Genomic DNA, 13702 nt, shown 5'->3' with positions numbered 1-13702 from the left:
ACTCTGGGTAAGTATAACCTTTATTTATTTTTATTTTTTTTCCTACTTGCGATTTTTGCGGCAACACTTTGTTGTGGGTTTAAGAACCCCCATTGAATTCAATGGGGGAAACACGCAACACAAGAGCAGCGATTACGCAGCATTAATTGACATGCTGCAGATGAAAAAAACGCACCGCAGGTCAATTTATGTGCGTTTTTTTCGGTGGCTTTTTTCCAATGTGTGGAGATGAGATTTGTTGAAATCTCACCCACACTGCTCCTACAGTAATACGCTGCGGATTTTACACAATGAAATCCATTGTGTTTATGCCTAGTGTGTTCCTATGCTCACATAGTCATATTTTCAGCCTGTATTTTATCTGCACAAGTAGAAATTCTCTTTTTTTTTGCGGACCCATACACTAGACGGACCGCAAATATGGACAAGAATAGGACCTGTTCTATCATTTGCGGAGCGGACAATAAATAAAGGATGTGTGCATGATGGCCCCATAAAAAATGAATAGCTCAGTATGCTATACGCTAAAAAACGGATAAGACACTGAAAATAACAACAGTCGTGTGAATGAGCCATGATATGATCTCTCAATCTATATAAATAACAGAAGGTTACTTAATAAATCATTATTTTTTTTCAGAAAGCAAAATACTGAGAACGTTAAGCAATATTTATTTATACCACAGAAAATATTATGTATAAGATGATCAAAACATGAAATCTGCTCTTTATTACAACTTCTTGGAATTTAACGAAACCCAAAAAAAACAAAAACTTTAGGCCTTTATCACACTTTTTTTCAGCGTTTTAAAAAATATTGTGTTTTACGACATTCTTGAAGTTTTAGGCTGGATTCACACGAGGTCATTACGTCCGTAATTGACGGACGTATTTCGGCCGCAAGTCCCGGACCGAACACAGTGCAGGGAGCCGGGCTCCTAGCATCATAGTTATGTACGATGCTAGGAGTCCCTGCCTCTCCGTGGAACTACTGTCCCGTACTGAAAACATGATTACAGTACGGGACAGTTGTCCTGCAGAGAGGCAGGGACTCCTAGCATTGTACATAACTATGATGTTAGGAGCCCGGCTCCCTGCACTGTGTTCGGTCCGAGACTTGCGGCCGAAATACGTCCGTCAATTACGGACGTAATGACCTCGTGTGAATCCAGCCTTATAGAGAAGTCTATAAGAAAAACACCAGGAAAAAAAATCATACCCAGAGCATTCTACATTTTAAATACAATGCCACTGACCCCAAAAACTTCACAAACACGCCACAAGCCAAAATGCTGTGTCGGCTTGCTCATATTTTACTGACTACTTCCAGCCCTGTCCTCTGTATTAAGAAATACTCCATCAGCTAGAGTAGACCCTGTAATGGAAGACAAGTCTAGAAGAAGGCCAATTTCTTTTGCGCAGAGCACTGGGTGAGCCAACATATCGCTTTACGCAGGTGATGAATGTGTCAGGAGACCCCCGGGATTTTCTTGTAGCAGGACACCAGGTAAGTAAGATTTTATCTCTGGAATGGTCCGTTTTTGACTGGAGATTTACTGTAAATTGTAGTCCTCCTGAGAAAGGCATGAAGTGATAGCGCTCGTCCATATTATTTATTTTGCCACGTTGTAAACATTTTATGTTCCTATTTTTATGATGTATCTGCCCATAAAATCCACTTAGCTTTTAGTTGCTATTTATGACGCTGGATCCCACTATTAAACATTATCTCTAGTAAGACAATGAAGCCTTTCTTTTCTGTTTCTAAAAACAGCCCGACCGGTAGCTACAGTATAAAATGAGACATGCAGCCCGTGTCGCACTCCCTAAATCGAAACTAATTGAATTTCCCAATAAGTGACATTCTGTCCTCGTCCCGCTAGATACTGGCCTGACTCTAGACAGACTGGATGTCTTCCTGCCACTTATAAATCACGGACAGGAGCTAGTTTAACACTGACCCCCAGTGAAAACTAAGGACATCTTGTTGTCTCTTGACCAATAAATATTGATTTGATTTTTCAGAATAAAGAAGCATTTTATGAGTCGTGGTGAACACCCAAGTTGTAACCAAGTTATTGAAGGGGTCAAAAATGATATAATGGCTCAGTTGGCTATTGATAAGAAATGTTGGATAACTAAACAAAAGTCCTTGTCAATGGTCGGGAGCTCTAGGAAAGGTCACTGTTAAAGAATCCCTTAATAGTCCCTAAGCATGGCATTAATACCCTAGAATGTAAAATCATTTGGAGCTCAATATAGATCAGGCAATATGTAACCAGCTACTTTTTATAAAAAATTATTCAGCGGCACTGGTCCGAGTCTGTTCCCATAGAGAGAAGGGAGCCAGCTCAGGTTGGCCTCATTCCCATCGGTGCGAGGAAGCTGAAGAGGACTCTTACCATCAACTGGTACCACAATATTAGCAAACCAAGGGTGTTAGTGGTCAAACATGTACTGGTGGCAAAAAACAAAATTTTTTAGATTTTTTTCTACACGGTCACCACTCTGTGGGGTTCTTTCCTGCTGGAGCTTAGTAAACAATAAGAAGTATTTATTACAGCACATAATGGGTCATACACATACGTATGATCTTATCAACATACTTACTATATATCTCATATTGTGAGAAGGTTGTTGTGGGAGCCGCAATTTTGCTAGTATATTTTCAAATGTAGCAGAGCTGAGTTGGTCATTTGGCACAACTTATATTGTAATCACAATGTGTTATTTTGGGTCTTACATCTTATCTTTACTCTTTGCGTTATAAGATTGCACAAACAATGTAGTGCTGATACATTTGTATATGTATATACTGTGGTATTGCGTATGTATATAAATTTTGCTTATATGATACTTACTAAAGATGTCCATATAATTATTTAAGAGACAAAAATAATTAAAGAACTGAAGCCTGAACAGAAAAAAACAAAAAACTGAACTGTTTCCAGTGTGACATCCCATGTCATATATAACACTTGGTAAACCGATATATCATTTAATACTGAATTTCTTGTATATACAAGTACAACATGAATTAAGCATTTTACCAGTAGGTATTATGTCAGGCATTTACATGGGGGAGGGGGGACCTATTATCTAGTTATAATATGATATAACATTAAGTGTTCATTACTAAACCACCCTAGACCTCCAGAAATATTAACCCATAAACACTCTAGACCACCAGATATTATCTATACTCCCTCTTTATCACCTTAGGCCACCAGAGACATTAAGCATTACCTGCTAAACCACTCTAAACCACCAGGAGTATGAGAGGAATACTATTACTTGCCCATAAACTACCCTATGTAAAAATGTGTGATATAATTTATATAGAAAGTCCAACACTTTAAAAATCTTGAGTTTGCTCCTGAGTGTACCAGTATTAACAGCAGGCCCTTGATCTTCCCACAATACTATAACTCAAAGCATTACTTAAAGGGGTTTCCTATTTCAAAAAGTGATGGCATATCGCTAAAATATGGCATCACTTTCTTACTGGTGGGAATCTGACATCTTGGACCCCCACCGACCCTGAGAACAAAGTTTTCCCTATAAAGCGGCGCTCACAGCCACTGCTTGTACAGGGAAGTGTAGCTGGCCCCATTCAATTGAAAAAAAACAGTGCTGATCCAGTGCAGCAGCCGCTTAGTTCTCAGAATCGGTTAGGGTCCCAGGGGTCAGATATCTTAGCGACATGTTGTCACTTTGTGAGATGAAAATAACCCTTTAACAGTAGTAGGAAGTGTTTGACAATAAAGAGGCTCTGTCACCAGATTATAAGTGCACTATCTCCTACATAATCTGATTGGCGCTGTAATGTAGATAACAGCAGTGGTTTTTATTTTTGAAAAAGTATCATTTGTGAGCAAGTTATGAGCAATTTTAGATTTATGCTAATTTGTTTCTTAATAGACAACTGGGCATGTTTTTACTTTTTACCAACCGGGCGTTGCACAGAGGAGTGTATGAGGCTGACCAATCAGTGACCAATCAGCGTCATACACTTCTCATTGTTCCAGCCCAGCTTCTTTCGCTGATTGGTCACTGATTGGTCAGCGTCATACACTCCTCTGTACAACGCCCAGTTGGTAAAAGGTAAAAACACACACAGTTGTCCATTAAAAATCATTAGCATAAAGCTAATATAGGTCATAACTTGCTAAAAAAAATGATCGTTTTTCAAAATAAAAACCACTGCTGTTATCTACATTACAGCGCTGATCAGATTATGTAGGAGATAGGGCACTTATAATGTGGTGACAGAGCCTCTTTAAATTAAGATTCTTTGGTGTGTATGCCTCAAAACATGCAGTAAGGGCAAAGCCCCACGTGGCGGAATTGCTCTGGAATTCTGCTGCGGACACTCCGCAGCGTTAATCCGCAGCGGACCCGTTTCTCCATTGCCTTCCACTGCTTTTTAGTAGTGTTCGTTTAGACGATGCGGAAAATTCCGCTGCGGAGCATAGGCTGCGGTGCGGAATTTGGTGTCCGCAGCATACAATGGTTGTTGCGGACGTGTGGCGGACTGGTTGCGGACTCATTGCGGAAGTTCTCCATTGACTTCAATGGAGATTCTAAATTCCGCAATGCAGTCCACAGATGTCATGTACATGTTATGTGTGCTGCGGAGCGTATTGGTTTTTTAACATGACATTTCTTCATTCTGGCTGGACTTATGTATTTCTAGGTCTACAGCCAGACTGAGGAAGTCAATGGGGCTCCCGTAATTACGGGTGACTACGTGTGTGCACCCATAATTACGGGTGACTACGTGTGTGCACCCATAATTACGGGTGACTACGTGTGTGCACCCGTAATTATGGGAGCGTTGCTAGGCGACGTCAGTAAATAGTCACTGTCCATGGTGCTGAAAGAGTTAAGCGATCAGCAGTGACTGTTTCAGCACCCTGGACAGTGACTACCGATCACAATATACATCAACCTGTAAAAAAAATAGAAGTTCCTAATTACCGAGAACTCCCTTCTTCTTTCTCCAGTCCGGCTTCCCAGGATGACGTTTCAGTCTAAGTGACGGCTGCAGCCAATCACAGGCTGCAGCAGTCACATGGACTGCCGCGTCATCCAGGGAGGTCGGGCTGGATGCCGAAAGAGGGACGTGTCACCAAGACAACGGCCGGTAAGTATGAATTTCTTTTACTTTCACTAGGGAAAGTGCTGTCCCTTCTCTCTATCCTGCACTGATAGAGAGAAGGGAAGTACTTTCACCTCAATACGCAACGGCCAGTCCGCATCAATTTACTGCACATTTTGGGCAGATCCGCAACAGAATCTGCAACGCAGATTCTGTGCGGCATTTATGCGGACAGTTGCGGAAGAAATACGCCACGTGGGGCCATGCCCTAACACTTTAATATTACTCAACCCCATTTTTGAGATTGACTCACAAAGTAAAAGGTTGGGGAGCAGACTATATAATTTGGCCTAGTTGTACCCAATAAATAGGTGCTATATGTATGCATAATGGTCTCTGCTGCCATTGCTCCTTTTATATTGACATCCCCATAGGCTGAAATATGGACATGGACAACTCCATAGGAGATCCATTTCTATCTGTTTATCAAATAAATATTCCCATTCTGAGCACAGCTTAATCGTAATTCCCCCCCCCCCCCCCATAGACATTATTTTTTTGACCAAATAAGATCAACATTCTGTGTTGACTCATTTCTTAATTATATTTAAAGTGGTTGGAGCTCTATTTTTTTTTTTTATACACAGCTATAAATCGCCTGCATAGATATGTTTCTGAAAGGGAGCATAGGATCTTAAAGGGCTTGTATGGTTTTAGTAAATTACTGTTCTCTTTTTGTATAACAAACAGTTATACAATTTTCCAATATGCTTTCTGTATTAATTCCTCGTGGGTTTTCAAGATCTCTGCTTGTTGTTATTCAGTATTAACATTCGTGGTTTACTTCTAGTAGATAAAATTCTGTCCATGGTCATGTGATGGACACACAGGTGCACGGCTCGTTACAGTTACAGTTTGTGTATCAGAGCTGTATCTTCTAACGATCCCAGGACCTGTGTGATCATTACATGACCATGGACATCATTTTATCTACTGGATGCAAATAATAAATGTTCCAACTGAATAACAACAAGCAGAGATCTTGAAAACCGTGAGGAATAATACAGTAAGAATATTGAAAAATGTTATAACTTTTATTAATACAAACAGTAACATTAATTTGATGAAACCGGACAACTCCTTTTAATGCATACTGTCACAAGTCAATATAAAAACAAAGTATGCATTGAGCTCTCTCTAATGGTGGCTGCTTACGTCTATGCAGAGGGTTTAGAGCTCTGTATCAGGAAAATAGATCTTCAACTCCGAAGAAATGAATCCGCACAGAATTGTGGACCTAAATGTGGCATGATGATAAAAGGTGCAGATTCACTTTAAAGTAAATGCCAAATAAGCCACATTTGAAATACTTCCAAATAGAGATTGCTTCTGAATAAAAATAACAAAAAAGGATGCAATAGTGTCAATTCCACTATTGTCTGGGCATTGCAGATCTCAGTATTCCACAATTTTCAAGACAACTATAAAATATTTTTATTGTAAATAAACATGTGCAAGAAAATATATATAAAAAAAGGTAGAGAAATCTGTAAGAATTGCACATATACATTGTATTTATAAGAATGGGGCACAATCTAGTATGGTTCTAGGACAGTGTTAATGGATTCTGTACACTGCATCCCCTACGTATAATCAAGTTAAAGCGGAACATGAGGCAATTGTGAATGAATGGAATATGTGTTCTTCATCCTGAATGACAATACTGTCTGACATGTCTAATGTCTCTATCTTAGTCAGAATGTCTAGGAATAATATTTGATGTCATAAAAAAGACAAGCAATCTATAACAAATCGCTGTATTAGTAGGTCAAATCAAGAAAAATATTTTGGAAGCTTTTAATATCTTTCTGGAAAAAAAATTATGTTTATGGTATGAAGTAAAGAACATTTTGACATCGATAAGTAAATATGTTTATGGTAAAATTTAGGGGTATACATTCAAAATATTCTTCTGATGCGTCATAGATACTTGAAAGAAGGTGGTCTTGGACCAACACTGATTCTAGGAATGAAAGGCCTCTATAGAGAAGTCAAACACCTTTGACACTGCTCAGAGATTTCTGTTCCTGGAAATCTGACAGAACATTTTAAGCAAAAGACATTAAAACCAACATTTAAAACAGCTTAAAATGTGGTATCAAATTATTAGTGACAGAAATCTCTGAGCAGTGCCAAAGGGGTTTACTTTCCAGAACATCACAATGGTAAAGTCTGTGATATCCGACAACCACTGGATCACAGAATTAAAAGTTTCTAGAGAAAACTCAAACTTCTTTCAAGTGGAAGGTAAATGTAGAATTTATAGTTAAATCAATAAATGGTAAAAAATAAATGACACAAAACCTTCACATGAAAGTGATAACAATTTCTGTACAGATCTGCACAATATGTTGGTGCTATATGAATGAATAAAATAAATGAATAATATATGAGTATGTCCACTACATTTGATGTGTAAAGTGTTCTTCCTGGCTCTAGGACGTGAGAAGTTTACATCAGTGAACTAGGCATCCCACCAATTTATAGAGTGAAGGGGTACATGGCATTGTTTTGACCACCGTGCCCAGTGTTCCTTGGGCCCACCAGAGGAAATTATTCTAGGTGTACACATTCCATCTATATCATGAACTTTGTTGTAATCATTGAACACACAGGACATATCACCCATAATGTCTAATACGTTGTCCCATACAAAAAATAGACCCTAATGACAAGTTAATAGCGCCAAGGTCACCTCAAGATAGGCCCACCAGTGAATCCTAGGGTACTCTGGTGGGCCAGTCTGACTCTGTCTGTAGCCTTTTGGGTGTTAGCTTGGAGATCCCTGAGCTATTGTTGATGGGCAACCCATATGGAGTAATAGAACTGTAATGTGCTACGGGTCCCCTTTTATTCTAGTAATTCTTATTTCCCTTTGATATAGCAGAAGTTTTATAAAACCAGGGGAACCCATTTAAAGTTGGCGCAGTAAATAAGTTAAAATAATAATAATAACTACTAGATAGATAGATAGATAGATAGATAGATAGATAGATAGATAGATAGATAGATAGATAGATAGATAGATAGATAGATAGATAGATAGATAGATAGATAGATAGATAGATAGATAGATAGATAGATATGGATACATAGAGAGATAGATAGATATGGATACATAGAGAGATAGATAGATATGGATACATAGAGAGATAGATAGATGATAGATAGATAGATAGATAGATAGATAGATAGATAGATAGATAGATAGATAGATAGATAGATAGATAGATAGATAGATAGATAGATAGATAGATAGATAGATAGATAGATAGATAGATAGATATGGATACATAGAGAGATAGATAGATATGGATACATAGAGAGATAGATAGATATGGATACATAGAGAGATAGATAGATGATAGATAGATAGATAGATAGATAGATAGATAGATAGATAGATAGATAGATAGATAGATAGATAGATAGATAGATAGATAGATAGATAGATAGATAGATAGATAGATACAGGGGCGTAACTAGGAAAGACTGGGCCCCATAGCAAACTTTTGACTGGGCCCCCCCCCCTCCCCTGGGTGTCACACAACCTCCCCTTGTAGATAGTGCCTTTTTTACAGCCCCCCCTCTAGATAACGCTATACAGCCCCCTGTAGATAACGCCATACAGCCCCCCTGTAGATAACGCCATACAGGCCCCCTGTAGATAACGCCATACAGCCCCCTCTGTAGATAACGCCATACAGGCCCCCTGTAGATAACGCCATACAGCCCCCTCTGTAGATAACGCCATACAGCCCCCTCTGTACATAACGCCATACAGCCCACCCTGTAGATAACGCCATACAGACCCCTTTGCAAATAGCCCCATACAGCCCCCCCTGTTGATAACGCCATACAGCCCACCCTGTAGATAACGCCATACAGCCCCCCCTGTAGATAGCGCCATACAGCCCCCCTGTAGGTAACGCCATACAGCCACCCCTGTAGATAATGCCATACAACCCCCCTGTAGGTAACGCCATACAGCCCCCCTGTAGGTAACGCTATACAGCCCCCCTGTAGGTAACGCTATACAGCCCCCCTGTAGGTAACGCCATACAGCCACCCTGTAGATAACGCCATACAGCCCCCCCTGTAGATAACGCCATACAGCCCCCCCTGTAGGTAACGCCATGCAGCCCCAACCCCCCAAAAAAATTTGACCTATAGTTTTTCCTACAAAATACATGTATCCCCTATCCACAGGATAGGGGATACATGTGTGATCGCTGGCACTGATAAGGAGAACGGAGGACCGAAAGTCCCCTGAAGTTCTCCATGACTAACCTCTGACTTCCGGAGTCTGCGCAGCTCAATAAAAATTAAAGGAGCGTTGGTCACGCATGCGCACAATCGCGACCGGCGCCCCATTAATTTCTGCGGAGCTGCCGACACAGACCCCGGAAGTCCAAGGTTTCTCATGGAGAACTTCAGGGGACTTTCAGTCCCCAATTCTCCCTATAGCTGCCAGCGATCACACATGTATCCCCTATCCTGTGGAGATCCTGTGGAGAGGGGATACATGTCTTATGTAGGAACAACCCCTCTAATGGCAGAGCGGGGAGATACCTCCCTGCTCTGCCGTAGTGTTCAGTGGCGTCGCACTGTAGCAGCCACAGCGGCAGCTAGCGGAGCCTCCGGCCATGGTGGGGGCCCGTGCCGGCGGGCGACACGGGCCCCCTCATGCCGCGGGCCCCGTAGCAGCCGCTACGGCTGCTATAGTGGTAGTTACACCACCAGATAGATAGATAGATAGATAGATAGATAGATAGATAGATAGATAGATAGATAGATAGATGATAGATAGATAGATAGATAGATAGATAGATAGATAGATAGATAGATAGATAGATAGATAGATAGATAGATAGATAGATAGATAGATTAGATTGATAATGAAGTATTCTTACAACCCTAACCCCTCATAAAAGTATTTTTAATCATTACTAGGGCTGTGCTGGACCCAACAGGAGGCAAAGAGTGTTCACTGACTGTTAACATCAGACCGCAAACAATCTGCAAGCAGTTTTATTTAGAAAGTCTAATATGATGCAGATAAAATGTATTAGAAAGATGATACCTTAAATTTACAAGTAATTTGCAAAGTAAGTCTTGCTTTCCATAAATGTTATCAATGTTAATTGTTTTAAGAGAGATTTCATGCATTTTAATGCTAGAAAATATTTTATGGTTACAGATTCTTTGGTTAAGTGGAGCAAAAATACGTGACCAAGACACTAGAATACGTGAATATAGTAGAATATAGTGAATGCAGTGTTAGGCCAGACTCTGCCTTGAGTATTAATGATATAAGCTCCTACAACTACAGTATATATTACAGTATATATTGATAAATTCCTAAATCTTTAGAAATTAAGTCCAATACTTAGCAATTATTAGAGAAGAAAAATTTATCCCGTACCAGCATCCTTTTTCTTGTCTCGGGACAGTTCATGCACAGTAGCTCCTATGTCTTGCCTCAGACATTTCACAATCTCATCCAGAGCCACGGTACTCTTGTCCAAGTTAATGAAGAACTGGTACTCATCCTTGTTGAGCCGGGAAGGTCTGGACTCTATGTGGGTCAGACTAACACCCCTCTCCTAAAACATAAAAAACACTGGATACAGTTAATTGAATGTGAAATAACAATATATCCTGACAACTGAATACGTTATGTATAAAATGTCCACAATGAAGTGGGGTCGGTTGTGCAAGGGATTATGTTGCCCATCGACAAAAATATGTACTTCTTTTGATCTTATATGTTGGAGGGAAGGAGAAGAGGAAAGTGTGTGATCTATTAATATATAACTTTTATTAATGTTCATTAAAATTAACAAATGAGATAAAATTCCAATGGTGCAATCGGGTATGTGCGAGTGACCCCCAGACTTACATACCCTTAGACCATATGAACAGTGTAGCAAATTATGTCACTGTGAAATTCACATTAGAATGTGTACTGCCAACTTGTGTCACTGTGAAAATCACATTTAATTGTGTGCTGCCATGCGGTTGACAAGCAGCACAGTGTGAATGGGTTCCAGCCAGATAATCTCCCACGATGGTGCTCCCTGTGACCGGAGCAGCAACGTGGTAGATGGCTTTTGTTGATACACTGCAACGGCACTCAGCTGTCAGCTGGGGCAGCGGTGTCAGTGAGTCGTCCGAATATCGAACTATGTTCCCGGCAGTGCAGAACCCGGCATCAGCGCTGTGCCTGGATGCGGGGCGGCAATACAGTGAGCGCTGTATGAGCGACATATTCTCACAAGGTGAAGCTGGCCGAGACCGCACTCTCTTGTGAAGGAACCCCCACAGATGAACGGAGCAATAGTGTAGAGGAGACCGTGCGGTGGATTGTCCGACGGCGATCAGCAGTCAATGCAGCAGGCAAGTGTTGGATCACACCCAGCTGCTGGCTTCAGGCACAGTGGGGTATGTTACGGACTACACTATTGCACTCGTGGGACAGCTGGCAGTTGGTCCGATTGTAGAGTGAATTTAGCTGCTGACCGAATGAATTTGTACTATGCAGCTAAGGGCCATGTGTTGCACCATGGAAGCAAAGCGATAAGAACATGCTTAGTCTTTATTGAGTTCAAATATTCCATTATCCAAACAACAAGCGCTGATCATAATGTTAGCAAATGTTCAGTAAGTAAAGAGGGTGGAGAAAGTAAATGAAGTTTGGAGTTATTTCACAAATAAGTGAATGGGGTGGGTATCCATTCTAGACGCTCATAGGCTGGTGGGAAGAGTTGTGTCATTCTAACAGCCTCCAAACCAGCATGGTTAATAAACCCAGGAACCTCCTCCCTAATGAATTTCCTAAGCCATGGACAATGTTCAAGACCATCTGAAGTGTATTAGCTAAAAACACACAGTATTTTAACATTCCCATTTATCTATTACAACATCTGGGAAACATATTTATTACAATGTTGCAATGTTCATGAAAAATCCTAATTGTTACCAACAAACTAAATGTTTCATGTTGTTTAGTTGACCAGAGTTAATAACTTACTTAGAAAATATGACATCCAGTAGCATAGAAGAGATGCATGTAACATGTGTATTATAATAACCATTTTCTGACATAGACAACATGGATATTTCAAATGTTTGTGAAATTTTACCTCACACTCCTCACTCTCTCGCATTATGTAATTCAAAATCCTTGGATTTTTTTTATTATTTAAAAAAAAATAAAAAATAAATCCTTGGATTAAACTACAAAGTCCCATCCAATTCCGCTCCGTTCTACATTTCTCCTCTAGTTCACAAATACCGCCTCACACACAACCTCCACTCTGCCAACGAGAACCTCTTCTCAAACACCCTAATAACCTCCTTACTCTCACTTGCATACAAGACTTCTCTTGTGCCACCCCTCTCTTCTTCCTTCCCTTATTCTACTCATCATGTTCCCACCATTTAAACCTTCAAACATCAATGAAATGAGAAAGAAGAATGGTTCGGCACTGCTCTGTCTCTTGGAGTACTATAAATCCCAGCACCATGCAACTCACATTAATTTATCAACAGGTTGTCCCCTGTGGAATATAGAAACAAGTTCTTGTAATGCACAAAAATAGAGGAGAAAATCCACGGCACTCACCATGCAGTAGAAATATTATTTGTTTACTCAGCAAAGCAAGGCTATAGATGTGGAGCACAAGCCTATGGCAGTTTCGCGTGTACCTACGCTTTGTCAAGGCCTCGGCGTTCTGATGGACCTCCCCCTCCTTATAAACACACAGAGAATTTCTAATCGCATAAAGAGTTATTGATACTTAGTTTAAAGACATAATAAAAGCTTAAAGACACAAAAACAAAGTCTACACAATAAGAGTGTCTGTATGATACAGTACAATTGTTACAATGAATAAATGAACGATTTAAACAAGAAGGGTTAATTACGGTCATTTAGACCCAGTGGATCTAGGGCTTCTGCCCTTACAATAAGTGCCGCTTCTTTTTGGAGTAAAAGATTAGGTTTATTACCTCTTGAAATGGGTGGCTAATACATTTAAGACCAGAGAAAGTCGTCTCTCTAGGACTCCCTTTGTGTTGAATAATCATATGTTCAATAAAATGTGGGGTGCCCTCCCCTGTACTGGGCGATTGGACGTGTTCCCCAAACCTCTTAAACATCGGGTGAATAGTCTTCCCAATGTAAAAGAGGTTGCAGGAACACATCATAACATAAACAACAAACTTGGTTCTACAAGTGATGACAACGGTCAAAAAAACCTATTGTCTCATCTAGGCACTGTACTAATTAAAGGGATATTCTCGTCAGAGAAAGTTTCGTGCAACAGAATTTCCAAAAAACGTAGCTTAGTGATATGACCCCGAGAGGTAATTATAGGGGTTAGTTGTACTTTTTAATGGCACTATTTTGGGGTACATATAATTTTTTAATTAACTTTTCTGAACTTTTTTGGGGGGAATAGGAAAAAACCCTGAAATTCTGCCATTGTTCTATGTGCATTAAATTCACGTAGTTCACTGTGCCGCATAAAGGACATA

General features: G+C 40.1%; 1 protein-coding gene across 1 annotated transcript in view; it reads right to left on the bottom strand.

Annotated features, from left to right (window-relative positions):
• PAH (phenylalanine hydroxylase) overlaps positions 1-13702 on the bottom strand; it is a 70960-nt gene that overhangs the window by 36769 nt on the left and 20489 nt on the right. Inside the window, exon 3 of the mRNA XM_075856677.1 lies at positions 10587-10767. Coding sequence (XP_075712792.1) covers positions 10587-10767 — 181 coding nt within the window. The remainder of the gene's footprint in view (positions 1-10586; positions 10768-13702) is intronic.

Source organism: Rhinoderma darwinii, chromosome 3, assembly GCF_050947455.1.
Source record: "Rhinoderma darwinii isolate aRhiDar2 chromosome 3, aRhiDar2.hap1, whole genome shotgun sequence".
In the NCBI taxonomy this organism is placed as follows: Eukaryota; Metazoa; Chordata; class Amphibia; order Anura; family Rhinodermatidae; genus Rhinoderma; species Rhinoderma darwinii.
The sequence above is the reverse complement of the archived record's forward strand: the minus strand, read 5'-3'. Positions and strand labels throughout refer to the sequence as shown.